This window comes from Trichosurus vulpecula, chromosome 5, assembly GCF_011100635.1.
Source record: "Trichosurus vulpecula isolate mTriVul1 chromosome 5, mTriVul1.pri, whole genome shotgun sequence".
NCBI lineage: Eukaryota > Metazoa > Chordata > Mammalia > Diprotodontia > Phalangeridae > Trichosurus > Trichosurus vulpecula.
In genome coordinates, this window is record NC_050577.1 from 71,687,701 (window position 1) to 71,706,233 (window position 18,533).

At 39.7% G+C, this 18,533-nt stretch overlaps 1 protein-coding gene across 1 annotated transcript in view; it reads left to right on the plus strand.

Moving 5' to 3' along the window:
* CCDC7 (coiled-coil domain containing 7) overlaps positions 1-18,533 on the plus strand; it is a 136,891-nt gene that overhangs the window by 85,810 nt on the left and 32,548 nt on the right. Inside the window, exons 13-14 of the mRNA XM_036760529.1 lie at positions 767-910; positions 8,096-8,171. Coding sequence (XP_036616424.1) covers positions 767-910; positions 8,096-8,171 — 220 coding nt within the window. The remainder of the gene's footprint in view (positions 1-766; positions 911-8,095; positions 8,172-18,533) is intronic.

The following is an 18,533-nucleotide window of genomic DNA, read 5'->3' on the forward strand; positions in this document are numbered from 1 at the left end:
TTCCTGACTCCAGGCTGGACACTCTATCCACTGTGCCATCTAGCTGCCCGGAGGAATTGATGAGGATGAAATCTAGCCAGATTTGAACTCAGGAAGACGAGTCTTCCTGACTCCAGGCCTAGCACTCTGTGCATTATGGCCTAGCTGCCATAAACTTTAGGGTCACTTAATTACTGGAATATAGGTGGTAGAAGACATTTTAAAAAACTGTGTAGTAGGCATTTGCCTTCTAAATTATTTTACTTTTAAAGTGACCTTGATATAATGATTTCCAAGGTAAGCACAACAGAATATAGAATAATTGCTTCATAGAGAGTCTATGCTCTGGGCCAGTGTTGTCAAACTCAAATAGAAATAGGGGCCGCTAACTGTAAACAAGGATCCCTGCAATCTGGGCCACGTGTTTGACAGCTCTGCTCTGGGCAAGCTCTTCTAACCTCGGCTTTCTTCTCCTCAGGGTTCTAGGGATTATGGGGTTCTTCTCCACAGCTAAGTGGGCCGCATCGTTAAGCTCAGAGGTTCATTTGATGGATCAACAACAATTAGCTTTTACGAAAAAGATATTTATTAAGAAAATAAAGCAAGACCGAATATAAACCTTTCCACATAACACCTAGAGGCGCACTTTACCCTCTGCTACTTTAGTCCCTGGGGACAGTGGGCTCAGATTGAATGTGGCTGCTACAAAGCATCTCCCTAGTCCAGGAGAGTTACTGCAGCTTGCTCTGCTGGATCACGCTCTTTGCTCTGTTCTTGCTCTTCACAGATTGAGCACGGACTTCAGTGACAGGACCTCTACTATCTCACTTTCCGTGCCTTTGGAAGTTCAGAGTGCTTCAGCCTTGTTGGATGTTCTACCTAGCAAAGAACAAATACAGAAAGGAAGGAGATCAGAGCCTTTTGGGCAAAGGTATGCTAGAGCCAGACCAAGAACTGATTGTTAAATTTTCATTATTAGTATTCATACATCTGAAATTGACAAATGCAACAATCAAGGCTTGATTTATTGTTTTGTTGATTGCCTAGACCTCATGAATGATGGATAAAATGTCAGTAATATAGATTAAATCTGAAAGTATGTCCTGTGTACATTTTTTTTTCAGAGCTGGTTGTTGAACATTTGCCAGTACATTCGTGGGGTATATACATCAACCTGAGTGGGGAGTTGATAGCATGTCTTCCTCGCTCAAACCAGCTAGGCAAGAAAGAGGAAGAGTGAGGCTTGCTTTGGCTGGTTTGTAACTCTTGAATGCACCCTTAGCTCTGGGCCAGCAGCTAATCAAAAGTCTGTTTCTTCGGCATGTGGTTAGCAGACTAGAAACAATGTTAGAATAATTAATTGTGTCTGCTTTGAAACCTATATAAGGATTTCATCGCTTGAGCAGTCTATGCTTACTCGTAAGGGTTGGGCTTGGTCAGTCCCCTATTTACACAAATCCAAGTGAGCAAGACAGGTCCTAATGACAGGTCAGATTTGGGAGAGCAGTATGAGTATGAAAGAATTCACTTAGATGTTCTCTGTAGCCAACGGGAACTATATTACATGAAAGCACACGAACCTTGTTAGTGAGAAGCTAATGAAAAACCCTATATTTGGGGGAACCAGGCCTGTATAGAGGTTTCAGAACGATGATGTAGTTTAAGTGGGTTTTAAAATGAGGGTTAAAGATTAAGGGCAGGACAAGAAAGGATTTTATGACATAGGATGAGGGAGACAAAAGGAATTCTTTATGGTTCAAAGATTTAAGGACAGGGCAGGGGGACACAGGCTAACGATTAAGGGACAAGGAGGAACGTAGGATAAGGGAGAAAAAAGCAATTCTTTTGATTCAGGTTAAGGAAAAGTTTTATGGTATTTCAAGATAAGGAGGAAAGGACTTTAGGATGCCCTCAAGTTATAGGATCTCAAGTTATAGGATGGGCTACAGAATGAGCCCCAATCTCCCTCAGGAGGTTCTTCACAAAGTACTGGAAAAGCAACCCTTAATATTCTTCTTAACCCTTAGGGCACCATATGCTATATCCACATCATTGCCTAAAAAGGACTTACATTCTAATGGAGAAAAACAACAAAGAGAAATTCAAAAATACTTCCTAGCTAGATAAGTGAAGCTCACCTATCAGAGCTCAGCATCCCAGGGGCAAAGTCTATGTTTTCAGTGGGAGGGGAATGAGGATGATCTGAGTGCTTCTGGCATGTTATGGAGATGTCCAGGAAGTTATATGAGGCCTAGTTCTTATTAAGGAATGCTAACAGTAAGGGAGAAAACTTCTTGGAGGGAAGTGCCAGCTGATTTGAGAGTTGAAGGAAGACAAAGATTCCAGGTATGGATCATGGCTTGTACCATCCCCTCCACAGAGGTGGGAGGTGGAGTGTTGAATTCAAAGAATAGCCAGTGGTTTAATTGAGCTGGAGTATAATTTGTAAAAAAAATACTATGAATTAAGTCTAGAAAGGTAGGCTAAGGGGTTGGTATCTTATACTATAGGCAAGGGGAATGAAGGATGATATTTTGTTGTTGTTTGTTTTGAGCAAAGGAGTGACTTGTTGAGTGTTATCTGAGTAGTAGTTACCCAACCTGCCAATTCAAGCAGAATGCTACTATTTCTTCTTCTCCTTCTCCTTCTCCTTCTTCTCCTTCTCCTCCTTCTCCTTCTCCTTCTCCTTCTCCTTCTCCTTCTCCTTCTCCTTCTCCTTCTCCTTCTCCTTCTCCTTCTCCTTCTCCTTCTCCTTCTCCTCCTTCTTCTCCTTCTCTTCCTCCTTCTCCTCCTTCTCCTCCTTCTCCTCCTCCTTCTCCTTCTTCTCTGCCTACTTCTTCTCCTTCTCCTCCTTCTTCTTCTCTTCCTTTTTCTCCTTCTCCTACTCCTCCTCCTCTTCCTCCTCCTCCTCTTCCTCCTCCTCTTCCTCCTTCTTTTTCTCCTCCTCCTCCTTCTTCTTCTTCTTCTCCTTCTCCTCCTCCTCCTCCTCTTCCTCCTTCTTTTTCTCCTTCTCCTTCTTCTCCTTCTCCTTCTCCTTCTCCTTCTCCTTCTCCTTCTCCTTCTCCTTCTCCTTCTCCTTCTTCTTCTTCTTCTTCTTCTTCTTCTTCTTCTTCTTCTTCTTCTTCTTCTTCTTCTTCTTCTTCTTCAACAGAAATGGTGAATTTGGGGTAGGTTTGAAAGGGAGGAAAGTTAATAAATTCCACTATGGTATTTTGAGTTTGAGATACCTAAGGGACACCCAGGGGAAGATCTCCAGCAGTCAGCTTATGATGTGTGGCTAGAGGTTAGGAGAAAGACTTGCAACATACCAATCTGGACCATTGGCATAGAGATTATACTTGAACTAATGGGTGCTGTTGAAATCTTAAAGACAGAGTATAAATAGAGAAAAGACAAAGGGGATTAGGAGATTGTTAGTGATATTGGAGAGAACAGTTTCAGTTAAATGATGAGGTCAGAAGCCAGACTGCGGAGAGTTGAGTGAGAGTAGAGGAAGAGGAGGCACCAATTATGGCCTTCTCTAAAAAAATAGCTACAAAAGAGAGGAGAGATATGGAATGATAGTGGGAATGGACAGAACAAGTGAAGGTTTTTTGAGGAAAGACAGAGGTGTGTTTGTAGGCAGTAAGGAAGAAATCGGTAGATAGGGAGAGATTAAAAATTCATGAGAAAGTATGTATTAAGTATAGCCCCTCACCCTAGGCCCTTGTTATAGAGACTTGGTAGAGTGAGAATCCTAGCATGTAGGCATTACTGATCCACACTGATCCTCCATCCTTCTCTTGTTGAGCTGGTAGAGAACTGAAGTACTAGGTACTGTTTCTATAATAGAAATCAGAAAAAAAGAGAGAAGTGAAATGTTGCAGTAGGGTAGAGTATTCATGAAGTCATGGGAAGATCAAGCAAAAGCAGACTGAGGGGGAAAGACAACTGGGAAGTGGTAGCAGTGGCAGTGTATGAGATGCCCTGAGTCCAGTATGCATTTCTCTGCACTCCTTTATGTATCCAATCATTTCACTTCCTATTTCCTCTCTGACCAGTTTAGAGGGGAGGGTCAAGGACATTCAACCCCTTGACTGCATTAGGTTTAATGCTTTTTGAACTTTTTTTTTATCTCTTTGGGACATATGGTCTCTTATGGGGTCACTGAGTCAGAGGTTAGCAACTGTTTACTAACTTGCATGATTCTAAATTGCCTTCTAAGACAACTGGACTACTTCATAGTTCCACCAGTAGTTTTGGTGAAGTTGTCTTCCCATAGCTCCTCCAAATTGACTGTTTTCCTTTTTTGATATTTTTTGCCAGTTTGCAGTGTATGAAGTGAATTCTTATTTTAATCCACATTTCGTATGGTTATTGATAGTTTGCAACTCTTATTTTGAAAACTGTTCATTTATATCCTTTGATCTCATCCCTGAAGCAATGTGTTAAACTTGGAATCCCACATTATTAGAGGGATATTGCCAAAGTGGAGCACATCTAGATAAGGGTGACCAAGATGGCAAGAGGACATAATCGTGTCCTATGAAAGATGTTTGGAGAAACTGAGGATATTGGATCTGGAGAAGAGAAGATGTTGGAATAGGGCATAATAGTTTTCTTCAAATATCTGAATGACTATTATGTGGAAGTTACTCTGGAGGATAGAATTCTGACCACTGGGTAAAAATTACAGGGAAACAAATTTTAGGAGGAACTAATAATTAGAACTTTTCAAAAATGGAATGGGTCACAACATGAGTCAGTGAATTCTTTGTCGGTGAAGATGTTCAAGAAGAGGCTACATGACTTCTTGTCAGGGATGTTATAAATGAGGATTCGTGTGTTGGGTAAGGTTAGATGATATCTAAGGTCTCTTCCACTTCTCAAATCCCATTATCCTACGATGTGTATATATACTGAAAAGTCATGCAAGTCCAGAACTTCTTGATTGGTAGGATCATGGGATCTGGAGCTGGAAGAGACCTTTGAGATGATCTGCCTCCTCATTTTATAGATGAAGAAACTGAGGCTTGAAGAACCTTAGTGAATTGCCTGAGATCATGTACAAATAGTAGTTAACAAGTCCAGGCTTCAGATCAAGGTGCTCTGACTCCTCCTTTTCCAAGTGCCATTTATACCCCATTTATACTGGCTAAACTCACCTGCTTTATCTTTGCCTATAAAATACAACTCCTAACTGTAAAGATGAGCAAACTGAGGTTAGGTGAATTGACAGCTAGGTTGGTTTTTCCTGACTACAGTTATCAACAGCTCTTTGATTCTTTGTTTATGTGCAGGTTCTCAGTAGTGCCAAAGAGATGAAAGTCCTAGGATTCTTGATATTGCATAATCTGTTTTATGATACTAACTGTACTGCTCATCTTTGGGTCTATACTATGGCACTTCTGGTATCAATATTATACACTCGGCATAGTGCTCTAATCTTTATAGGCACTTAATAAATGTTTTTCGAAGAACTGAGTTGAATTCTAGGAATATGGAGTCTATGATAGAGCTAATTTTTACTGTATCTTGTATTTGAGGAGATCTTGTAATAGCTAGTGTATGATTCAGGAAAATCTAACTTGGAATTTGTGATAATTCTATCATGTCCAGGCTCAAAATTTACCTGAAAAAAATAATTTGCTAATTGGCAAATGGATTGCAAGGAGATTGTTTAACATAGTTGAGATATACATTTTTAAAATACTTGGACAGCTTACCCTTTGATTTTGATTTAAACTATGTACTACGGAAGGCAAGTATGACATAGTAGAGAGAGAGTTGTTCTTGGAGTCAGGACAGTCTGGGTTCCAAGGAGTCAGCATGGTGCAGTGAGAAAAGTACTGGTTTTGGGATGAGAATACATTTTCAAGTCCCACCTCTCATACCAATTGTGTGACTTCCTGGGACTCAGTCAAACGAAGTGACTCTATTAAATGGTCAGTAAGTCCCCTTGCAGCTCTCAATCTGTGATCCTAACACCTACTTTCGACACTTGGGAAGATAGATTTTAGAGGCCATGGAGTCCATGGAGTCCAACCCCTTTATTCTATAGATGAGGAAACTGAGACTCCTGGAGATTAACTTGCCTAGGATCATCCAACTAGCAATTTCAGCTTGCTCTGTGACCCTAAGGTAATTCACTTAGACTCTATGGTAAATTATATTTTTTCTAATTAATTTTTCTCTAGTGTTTATTTTGTAGATGTTGGTGTGCATTACTTAAATTTTTAATAGCTAAATTTTAAATCTCAGATGAGATTTAAATGAGATGAGAGCTACTCCTCTAGCTAATAAAGCATATGAACTTAATCAGATTATTGCGTAGTCCTCTTGCTTGTGCTGTTCCTTATGTGATAGCACAAATCTGACACATATGGTAGCTTTTTTCTTAGTTCTCACCCTTCTTGGCCTTTATGAAAAATTTGACATCAAGATACTCTCTCTTCTCAGGGATTTCATGGCAGTACATTCTCTGGGTTCTTTTATCTGTCTGACCATTCCTTTTTAGAATCATTTGCCGACTCATCATCTATATTCAGTCATTTCAGTCATGTTTAACTCTTCTTGATCCCATTTGGGATTTTCTTGGCAAAGATACTGGAGTGGTTTACCATTTTCTTCTCCAGCTCATTTTATAGACGAGGAAACTGAGGCAATCAGGGTTAAGTAACTTGCCCAGGGTTACATAGCTAGTAAGTGTCTGAGGCCAGATTTGAACTCAGGAAGATAAGTGTTCCGGACTCCAGGCTGAGTACTTCTATCCACTGGGCCAGCTGGCTGTCTGTCCTCTCTAACTATAAATTGCCCCAAGGTTCTTTTCTGGGTTCTCTTCTCTTCATTTTCTGTCTGTCTGTCTGTCTGTCTGTCTCTCCTTCTCTCTCTCTCTCTCTCTCTCTCTCTCTCTCTCTCTCTCTCTCTCTCTCTCTCTTTCTCTCTCTCTCTCAATTCCAAATTCCAGTGTGGTTAAGTATCATTTCTATGCAGATCTATCCAGTTACAAGCTCTCCCACATCACCAGCTGCTTATTGGACATTTGAAATTGGATATCTTCATAGACATTTCAAATGTAACATATCTAAAACAGAAGAATTTATCCTCTACTCCTCATTCCAAACCCATTCTTCTACCAAACTTACCTCTTTCTGTTGAGGTTACCACCATCCTTCTGGGCTCACAGGTTTATAACATTCCTGTTATCTTTGTCTCTTCATTTTCCTTAATCCAGGTATTGAGTTAGTTGCTGAATCTTTATGTTTTTATCTCCATATCTGTCTCATATGTTCCCTTTTTTTCAAGTAGAGTTACCACCCTTGTTCTCCACCTCCATCATCTCTTGCTTAGACTATTGCAGTGGCTTCCTAATTGGTCTCCTTGCCTTGAGTCCCTTCCCTCTCCAATTCATTCTCCACCCAGCTGCCATTTTTTTAAACTTTAGTACAGGTTTGGCCATATTGTTCCCTTACTCTCTATAAAAACTCCACTGTTTGGTATTTAAAGCCTGTCAGAGCCTGACCCCAACCCATCATTACAGCCTCATTTTTAAGGGAGAAAAGAAGGATGTAAGTGTGATATATAAAAATAAAAGCTGTAACCCATTTTTGAAAAAATATTCAAACTTCTCTATTGAGTTGTGACTGGAAAAATGCAACATCCTGCAGCCAACCTGATGGTGACTCTTTCCAAACAGGCTAGCCTAGACAACAGCTCTCTCTCTCTCTCTCTCTCTCTCTCTCTCTCTCTCTCTCTCTCTCTCTCTCTATATATATATATATATATATATATGTATATATATACATATATATGTACATATGTATATATATATATATATATATAGCCTTGTCACTGGGCCTCTACTTAAAGCCTCTCTAGCTTAGTAGGACATACCAGAGCTTGCCTTTCGTGGGACAGTCTTTGAAAACCCAGACACTCACCGCTGTACCACAAAGCTTTAGAGTTGGATTTTGGGGGGAAAGTTTTTTTAAAAAAAATTTTACTGATCAAATAAAGATGTAGTTTTGATTAGTAAACATTATTTTAAAATGTCAGCCTATACATCGACATTTAAATCTTTTTGCTTTATTGTCTAAAAAAACCCAAAATGATTATTTAAAAATATTCATAATTATAGCTTTTCGAAGAAATCTTCCATGGTTTTAACAAGTTCTGATGCTGCTAAATTAAAAGAAGAATTGCTTCAAGCTCAGGTAATACATATTCATTTTTGTACTATGTGTTTCTGTCTTCAGAACACATAATATGGCTTTTTTCAGTTTTATAAAAGCATACTTCCTTAATTATGCTTAGTTTAAAGATCTGCTTAAATGTTTTGCATTCATTTCTTTCACATATCAGTTGATGGATGAACTGAGGAATCCTAGAGTTTAAGGATCTGCTTAAATGTTTTGCGTTCATTTCTTTCACATATCAGTTGATAGGTGAACTGAGGAATCCTAGAAGTATGCTCAGTGACAGCTGGAAATGAATATTGAATGATTTACAAAGTAGCTAATTCACATGCAGATAACTGATAATGTACTTTGCTTTTAAAAATATTTAATTTTGTAGTTGTAGTTGCCTTACTGAAAAAGCTGTATGAATTAAAAATCATGTCCCACTTGGTATATATTTCCTTTTCAGTACTGGTGTTGGGGAACAATTATTAAAATTAATTTTTTTATAAAAGGCTTTTTTACATTTCATCATATTTTGATAGCTATCATTCAAGCTTCTATACACAAATTTGTGTGAAACAATACGACTTTAAATTTTAGAAATTGTGATGTCCGTGAAAATTACATCTGGCTTACAAAATTTATTACACTAGCTTTGACTCCAAATAGCAATGCTGTTCCCTCTTGTGCTTGGTTATGGTCATATATTTTTGCTGCTGATCTCTGTATTCACAAGTATTTAGCCTACAACAAATACAGTTAGATTCTAAAGAATTTCCCATAGAAACAAAATTAAAAGTTAAATGGAAAAAGCAGACTACATTAATTTGTTTTTGTCTTGCACATGTATTTGTTAAATTCACTTTAATTCTTTAAGGCCATAGGTATCTTACTGAAATAGGACTGCTTCATTATATTATTAACAATAGTATGAATGCATTATAAAACTAATATAAAACATAAATTTGCATAAAAACACAGAATGGATAGCACAAGAGTTGTCTAGTTTGGGGGAAATATGATATGAGAAAAGAAATTAAAGGTAGGTTATACAGGTGTTTAAATGACAATATAATGAGTTTACACTTCATTCACCAAGAAGTGGAACAATGGTTTCAAACTCAAGAAGGAAACAGAGGCCACTGAACCATAAGGAACCCTAAAGATTTTGTTTTGACTTAGAAAACAATATATTAAGATGACCTATGTTCTATTGTATTTTTACTTATTTTGTGAAATATTTCCCATTTAATTTAATTTGATTTGGGCAGTATTTAGGCCCAGGGCTTCAAATGTTTGACACCTCTGGAGCAGAGCACCACTGAAGGCTTTTGAACAGAGAACATGATCCTAGTGATGCCTTATTAGCAGCCTTATTTATACAGTAGTATGATGGATGGATTGTAGAGACTGGCATCAGGAAACCTAGTTAGGTGACTGTTGCAAGAGTCTAGGTGAGAAGTGATGAGAGTTGCAGTGGGAGTGGAAAAGAAAGGTCAGAAGAAGGTGATATTATAGAGGTGGAATTGATAGGACTTATCAATTAAGTGAATGTGGGGATTCTGTGAAGGAGTAGGAAGTTTCAAAGTTTATTCCAAAGTGTCATCACTTTGGGTGACTGACTGGGAGGATGGTGGTATCATCAACAGATAAAGAAATTTTGTGGAGAGGGGCAAATTGGAGATGGGGTGTAGAGGGAGAGAAATGGTGAGTTAAGTTTTGGATATTTTAGGTTTGAGGGATGATGAAATATTCAAGTGGAGATTTCAAAGAGTTGGGAATATGTTACTAGAACTCTGGAAATATGTCGGAACTGAAAAAATATGATTGGGAGTCATACACATGGAGTACTAATAGAAATCATTGGAATTGAGCATATAATTAAGGGAGAGAGTACAGAGAAACAGAAGAGGGCCAAGAATAGAACCTGGGGGATGTCCATGTTGGAGAAGGAGGTTATGTTATTCAGTTGTTTTCATTCGCGTCTGACTCTTTATGACCCATTTCAGGTTTTTTTGGCAAAGATACTTGCAGTGGTTTGCCATTTCCTTCTCTAGTTCATTTTACAGAAGAGGGAACTGAGGCAGAGTTAAGTGACTTGCCCAGGGTGACACCGCTAGTTAAGCATCTGAGGCCAGGAAGATGAGTCATTCTGACTCCAGGCCTGGCACAGAGAAGAGGGGAGAGGGAGGAGGAGAATTATGAGGCTATAGCCTCAATAAAGTCAAGGGAAAAGATAATATCAAGAAGGAGATAGGTACTCAAAAGTGTCATGCTGTAGAGAGATCCAGGAGGATGAAGACAAAAAACAATGCTGCTGTATTTGTCAACAAGATCATTAGTGACCTTATCCCAAAATGGTAGCATCAACCTCAAATAAAAAGGGATACCTAAAGATGACAAATTAACATTATTTTTACTTATTTTGTTAAATATTTTAAAATTATATTTTAATCTGGTTCTATTGCATTTGGGAGTTTTGAAGGTCACAAGTGGCCCTCAGGCTGCAAGCTTGACACCTCTGTTATAGTACATCTACTTGATATTGTCGTCTATAGGGTGTTCAGGGAGGCCTAGCACTTCTGATATGAGGGCTTGCCAAATCCTTTTTAGGGCTGCTGCTCAACCTTTGGTGTCCACCTGTCACTCAACTTTCACCTGTGGCTCCAAGAAGCTATAACATGCTTAATGGTCACACCCCTGTCTTGGCAGATGGGCTGAACCAGGTTGAGGGTAACTGGCAGAGCTCAAATCCATCAGTGTGATAGGGCCATGTCTACCCCAGGCATGTGAAGACTTCCCTGGCAGAATGGGCAGATGAGAGCAATTTGTCTCAACCAGCTGAAGCAGGTGCTGTGGAGTGCTTAGAGCTTGGTCAGACATCAAAGACCCCAGGGTCATCCACTGCATCCTGGGCCATTATTAGTCATTCTGACTTTTATCTTGCCACTGGATTTCCACTACTCTAGAAGACAGAATGAGGCTGATGACTGTGCAACTCTGCCTCACTTAAATCCAGTTCACACACAATTCAAGACATCACCCCATGAATAATTAGGATAAACTCTTTTAATCTGTTATGGATTTCATTTATGAGATTATATGATTGTAGAACCACCGGAAAAAACTAAATGAATAAAAAAATTGCTATTGTCTAAACTGCAATATACAGTTGTTCATCCTTTGTTTTTGAAGAGGACCAGTGACGTCACTGGGTGATCTCTTGACTTGCATATGAGTTGGATTTAACTGAGGCAGAGTTGCACAAAGTCATCAGTTGCACTCTGTCTTCCAGAGTCATTGAAGTTCAGTGGCAAGACAAAAGTCAGGATGACTGACAATGGTCCAGGATGCAATGGATGACCTGGGTGTCTTGAAAACCATGTTCATTAACCTGAAAGGCCACAGTTGTGTTATAGAATTCAAATAGTATCACAGGAGAGGTACATGATCCTAGCCACATTAGAAATACTAGACTATATGTCTATTCTTGATCAAGTGTGATGGAAATTGAGGTGTTCCTCAACTGGCACTAGATATCTGGGATTAGTAGTATGGTACGCACTGGTCATGGATGGTAATAATATTAAGAGTCTGAGTCATGGTACGTGATGAGCTCACCACTTTTCTTTTTTACAAAGAGTGGAGTTGTCCTATGGGGACAATGGGTGGCTGGCATAAACTGTGGCCAGGGACTCCTTAAGAACTTGGGTCTCTGGACCAGTCAATGATTATAATTGTGCTGCTGTATTAAAGCCGCTGTCTAAGTTTATGTAACAATCTCAGACTATGTGAGGGTAAGGTTGCCATTTTTTGGGTGGAAAGTTCTTTGGATATGGAATACTCCCTGGTTATTGTCGGGAAGTCAGGGTATAACCATTAAGTGTAACAGACCCTTTGTGCTACTAACCACTGCAATCTAAGAAAAAGGTCATAGACTGAATACTCTCTGTGATACATGGTTTGTACAGGGTCTGTCTGTAAAAGAAAGCTTCCCTAGAAGATGGGTAGAATTAGTAAGTCATCAGTTTAGTATAGGTGAGTTTAAGTCTACAAACAAATGACTTGGCAGTTGGGAAATTTGAGCTCTACTAGTAGGAAGAAAGGTTTGTTTAGCCTGAACCCTTAGATGAAAAGGTGGTTCCCTCACCTTAGATCCTATCTGTCTCCACTTCCTTCAGCAGATCCTCATCTATCAGGTAGCTAGATGATAGGGTGGATAAGGTGCTGGATTTTTTTTATCAAATCATGCCTCAGACACAAATTGTGTAACCCTGGACAAGTCATTTGATTTCTCTCAGCCTCAGTTTCCTTTTCTATAAAATAGAAATAATAATCACATGGTTGTAGTGAGGATCATATAAGATAAGAAGGTAAAGTGCTCTGCAAACCTTAAACCCAAATAAATGCTAGCTGTTATTATCTCAAGAAGCCACACTAAAGTACTAACTACCCTGATGTTTCATCAGGTATGAATGACCTTAAAGGCATGCCAACAGAGGGTAATTTCTGGCAGAGCATACCTATCTTGGAAATGCTTCAGGCTGTATATTTGTTGTCTGAGTACTGGTCTGGCTAAGGTTGGAGATAGGACTACTGGCACATTAATAGTGTTCAGTTTTGAGTGCCATATTTTAGGAAAGGCATGAATAAGCTTGAGTGTAAGGCCTTGAGATCATGCCATATGTTATACATAGAGATAAATAGATAGACACATGTGTATATATATCCTTAAGAAAAAAAATACTTAGAGGGGAAACTATGGCTATCTTCACACATCTGAAAGGCTGTCATGAAAAAGAGAGATCAGACTTATTATCTTTGGGCTTAGAGGGCAGAACCGGGAACAATGAATGAAAGCAGTGAAGAGATAATGTGAGCCCCAGTATTGAGGAGAAAACTTTACAACAGTAGGTTGTTGTCCTTCATCCTCTAAAAGGACCAAAATGGCATCACTATGTTGGAGTCAAGGTACAGTATGTCCGACTGTCACTCATCAGACCATTATGAGCTTGGAAGGCTCTACCACAGGTCAGGCACAAATAGTCTAGATTAACATTTGAAATGGAGATGTTTCTAAATTTGTGCATCTCATGTTTCTTTTGAGCTATAGCAATTTTGCTTCACTCATACAGCACAGCACCTTCTTTGATACGGGCACGCCATGCTGGGTGATCCTTTGCCAGTGTCTTCCCATGTCATGCAATTGATTTCAAAGTTCTTCAGAGAGACCTTGAGAGTGTCCTTGTATCACTTCTTCTGTCCTTCCTGTGAGCACTTGGCTTGTGGGACTTCTCCATAAAATAGTCTTTTGGGCAAATGTACATTTGGCATTTGAACAATGTGGCCAGCCCATCGTAGTTGTGCTCTCTGCAGTAGAGTTTGAATGCTTTGCCGTTTAGCTTGAGAAAGGACTTCAGTGTCTCATACCTAATCTTGCCAGGTGATCTTCAGAATCTTCCTAAGACAACTCAAATGGAAACGATTCAGTTTCCTGGCATGGTGCTGGTATACTGTCCCAAGTATCACAGGCATATTACAATGAGTTCTCTTCTTTCCCACACTGAGCTAGCTCTGGTAATGCATGCTTCAACCTCATCATCTATGTGTACATCCCTGGGAAGTATACTGCCAGAGTAAGTGAACTTATCCACAGTATTCCAAATTTCTCCATTTCTACATATGGATGGTGTGGTGCTAGCTGGTGGACAACCTGTATTTTCCTGGTGTTACTTGTTAGGCAAAAATTAGCACAAGCAATAGAGAATCGATCCATACCTTGTTGCATCCCAGCCTCAGAGGCTGCATTGAAAATGCACAATCATCTGCAAACAAAAAATCATGCACCAACTCTCCCTCCACGTTAGTCTTGACTTACAGCCTTTTCAAGTTAAATAATTTACCATCAGTGCAGTAACTGACCTTGATGCTGTTTTTGTCCTCATTGAAGGTGTCTGACAACATTGCTGAAAACATCATGTGAGCAAGCACACAGCCTTGTTTCACTCCATTTGTGACTGGGAAAGTATGAGATCATCATCTGTTATCCAGAACCTATGCAAGCATGCCATCATGAAATTGATATACAATACTGATGAACTTCACAGGCAACAAAATTTTAACATAATTTTCGACAAGCCCTCATGACTGACAGTATCAAAGGCCTTGGTCATTTCAATGAACATCACGTACAGACCTCTCTTCTGTTCCTGATGTTTCTCCTCAACCCTTATTGAATTCACACTGGCTCTCAGGTAGATGACTATTTTCCAGGTGAAGGATCAGCCTGTTAAGGACTGTTAAGGACTCTGGCAAGAATCTTGCCAGCAATAACTAAGAAAAAGACCCTCTGCCCCTCCTTCCAATCTGCCTCCACCTCCACCCCCTTTACCTCTATACAGATGGACAGTGGAGGTGTTCACTCCTGGGGCATAATGTTTTCTTGCCACATAACCCAGAAAATGCCAGTCTACCTTTATGTGAGCAGTGGACCCCCTGTCCTGTGAATCTCAGCTGGAATAGAATCAGCACCAGGTGCTTTGCCACACAAGAGGAGCCTAATGGCGTTCAAAACCTCTTCTTCAGTTGGAAGTTGAGTTAGAAAGGGATTGACTTCAATCTGAAGTATACGGTTAATGGTTTCGGCATTGATTGATAATGGTCTGTCGAAAACATTATAGAAATGTTCAGCCCATCTTTCCAGGATCATGTCCTTATCACTAATCGATATGCCTCCGTCAGCAGTGAGTAGTTGAGATGCACCTTAGGTCTTTAGCCCATAAATAGCTATCAAGGCATTATAAAAGTGCTTTAAATTGTTATTATCAGCACAAAACTGAATTCCATCGGCCTTCTTACTGAGCCAAGAGCCCTGCATCTCTCTAAGTTTTGCTTGCACTTTACTTTGGATAGAGTTAAACAATGCCTTCTTGGAGGTGGATGAACTATCCTGCTGGTAAATTCTGTGGAGTTCTTGTTTTTCGTTTAGCAGCTTCTGAATTTCCCCATCATTCATCAAACCAACCTTGGTATTTGCAAGTGTTCTGGCCCAGATGAATAAATTCAATGCTGTACATCACATCTCTGAAAGCTGCCGACTTCTTTTCTACTCCACTATTTCCAACTATATGTTGGTTTAGCTTTTCCTCCAAGTTAGCAACAAACTGTTCCCACTTGGAGGAGTGCTCTAATCTGTTGACACTAAGTCTTCTGGTAGTTATCTTGCTTTTGTTGAATGCAAATATTTAACTTGGAGAGGATATGTTTATGATCGGTGCAGCACACATTGCCTTTATCACTCTCACATCTTGTCTATCTTTTCTCCTTACAGTGACATAGTCTGTTAAATGCCAATGTTTGCTGCCAGGGTGCACCCATGAAATTTTATTGTGTTTAGGTAAACAGAAGACAGTGTTGGTGATGAGAAGGTCATTAAGATGAACAAGTCTTCAGTAGCAAGTGACTGTTGCTGTTGCTGTTTACAACTCTATTCCTCCCAAGGACTCCCTGCCATGTCTGGTAGTCTGTACCTACCCTTGCATTAAGGTCACACAGAATTATAAGCTTGTTCTCTTTGAGCACATTGATGATGAAGGTCTCCACATGGTCATAAAAATTTCCTTTGACCTCTTCGGGGTTCATCATGGTGGAATCGTATACATTGATGATGGTGGCATGGCACTTTCTGCAACTGACAGTCACATTGCTCAAGCCTGTCATTCACTCCTTTTGGGAGGCATTCAACCTTGCCTATTAGATTAGTTTTGATTGCAATACCTATGCTAGTTTCATGGTACTCCCCTTCACTATGGCTGCTTTGGAAACGTGTGTATCTAGCTTTGACTTGGGTATGCTGGCCTTCATTTGCCAGCCTTGTTTGAATTCAGCCTTGAGTGAACTCAGGGTTGCTATTTGGATTAAATATCTACTGAGTTCTCTTGCAAGAAGAGGTGTTTGTCTTCCAGGTCTATTGGATTTTGTGTTGTCCATAAGCATGTGCATATTCTATGTACCAATGGTGAGTGGAATCATCTTTGCAAAAGTTTTTTTACCCTTTTTGTGGGATTCTCCAGGAGGCAGTAGACTCCCCTTTTGATCACTGGGCATGTTTTAAATTCAAGCATGGGTCATACTCCATAATGACTAAGATCACTTCACCTTTGGGATTTTGGATTCTGTAAACTTGTCTTTAGCTGGCAGCCTCCATGCCTGGAACATTCTCCCTCCTTCTCTCCTCCTTCTGGCTTCCCTGGCTCCCTTTAAGTTCCAACTAAAATTCTGTCTTTTACAGGAAGTCTGTTCCAACCTCTTAATTCCAGTGCTTTCCCTCAGTTAATTATTTCCTATATTCTGTCTATAGCATTTTTGCACGTATTTGTTTGCATATTGTCTGACACTGGGAAGAACTGTATCAAGATTTTTTCTTCTTCTAGTTCTTAAGGTGGTCAAAGCCTTGTGGGTTCTGGCAATGAAGATTTATCTAGGATGATGGAAGTGATAATAGAGAGGGGATGGATATGAAATAAATTCTGAAAGAAAAGTTGACAGAACTTGGTGAGTGAGGGGGACAACCTGTAGGTTTTCTTGTAATGAAGATGACTTGGAAATTAGTAATGCCATCAACAAAGATGTGAAAATTGGGAGAAGAGAGTTATTTGAGGATAAATTTCTTACTGTGTTGTTTCTTTGGCTACTGTGGATGTTACCAAAATCCAGAAGGCTGGGTTAAGTAATGGAACCATAGAAGCAGGAAGGCAGCAGTTATCACTAGTCCACCTAATGAAGGCACCAGACTCTGAGGCTTCCTATACGCAGACTATAAAAGCTGAACCAGACCAGGCTTCTTGGTGTGTGTTTCTAAACTGGCTCTCATATTTCAGAGCTGACTGTGAAGCCAGAAAGGAGACCGAGGGAGACTAAAGGAACAAGGTAAGATCTCTTTGTGGCAGAGCAATGAAACTGAGGATTTGGTTAATCAGGTTTTCCTTGGTGGTGTCTCTGTCTTGGAGGAATAGGCTTCACTGTAAGCTGTTAACAGTTTTAAAGAACAGCATAAACGAAAGGGTTTGGCTTGACATGTTGATAACACTATGCACAAGGTCAGCAATTACATAAGCCAGGACTCAAACCCATTCTGCTGAGACTGTCCTCAGTGGTGGAGAATGATTTCTCATTGCTTATTGCGGGGTTGGTTAAAGTTTGAGAAAAGAAAGAGCTTATCCTTCTGGCTTCCTCATTTGAAAGAGGAGAACACTCAATTCCCGATAACGGTACAGAAAGAGTCTGAGAAGAAGCTTACATGTAGAGTGGAGCTAGCACCTTGATCATGTCCCTATCCCCAGTTTGTTAAGATTTTGGAGAATTGTATTAGCAAGGCAATAATCACAGTATAGACAGTAATTGTCAACATGCCTGTGTGGTTCTGTATCACAAAATATGAAACTCTCCATATAGAAGATTACATTTATTCAGCCACCAGAAAACCAGATGCCATCACAGCAGCAAAGAGTTCAATACACAATATCACAGCAGAGAGCCACTCCATCCTATGACCTTCCAGCCTCCTGCTGGGGCCTTGCCACCAATAATCACTCACAGCACAGCACAGCACAGCACAGCACATATCTGCTCTCTCCCTCAGCTCTAACTGCTGTCTCTGCATTTCTGGTGACACATTCTTTTTCCTCTCAGTAAGCGCCTCCCACCACATGTGACCCAGGATTCCTGTGATGTAAGCAGGTCATATGGACTATTAATAGGTGGGAAAGATCTTCAAATCTAAATTGTTATTACTGGAACTCCCCCTTGTTTGAGATCTGGTACTCTCATTTTTGGTTGAAGTGAGCTCATTCACTCTGTATTGTCTGGCATGTTCTCATCTGTATAACTTCTGTGATTTCTGTTTGCCATCAGCTTGAATACATAGGTATAGTTGCCATTTGTGATGGTCTTGGTGGAGCTGGCATTTGGTGGGAAAGGAGTCAAACCTTTAGATATGTAGCTTGGGGCTCCACTAGAGAGATAAGTCAAGTCAAAAATTTAGCTACTCTGAGCAATGTAATGATCCAAGACAATTCTGAAAGACAATGATAAAAAGTGATAAAGATAAAAAGTGCTTATTCACCTCCAGAGAGAGAACTGATGGAGTCTGAGTGCAGATTGAAGCATAATTTTTTTCCCTTTTAAAATTTTTCCTGTTTTATTTTATTTTCAACATGGCTAATATGGAAATATGTTTTGCATGCTTTCACATATATAATTGATATCACATTTCTTTCCTTTTCAATGGGTGGGGGAGGGATGGGAGGGAGAGAATTTGGAAGTCAAAAAATGTTTTTTAAAGAATGTTAAAAATAAGTAATAAATTTATTTTTAAAAAGATGGTCAAGAGTAAAA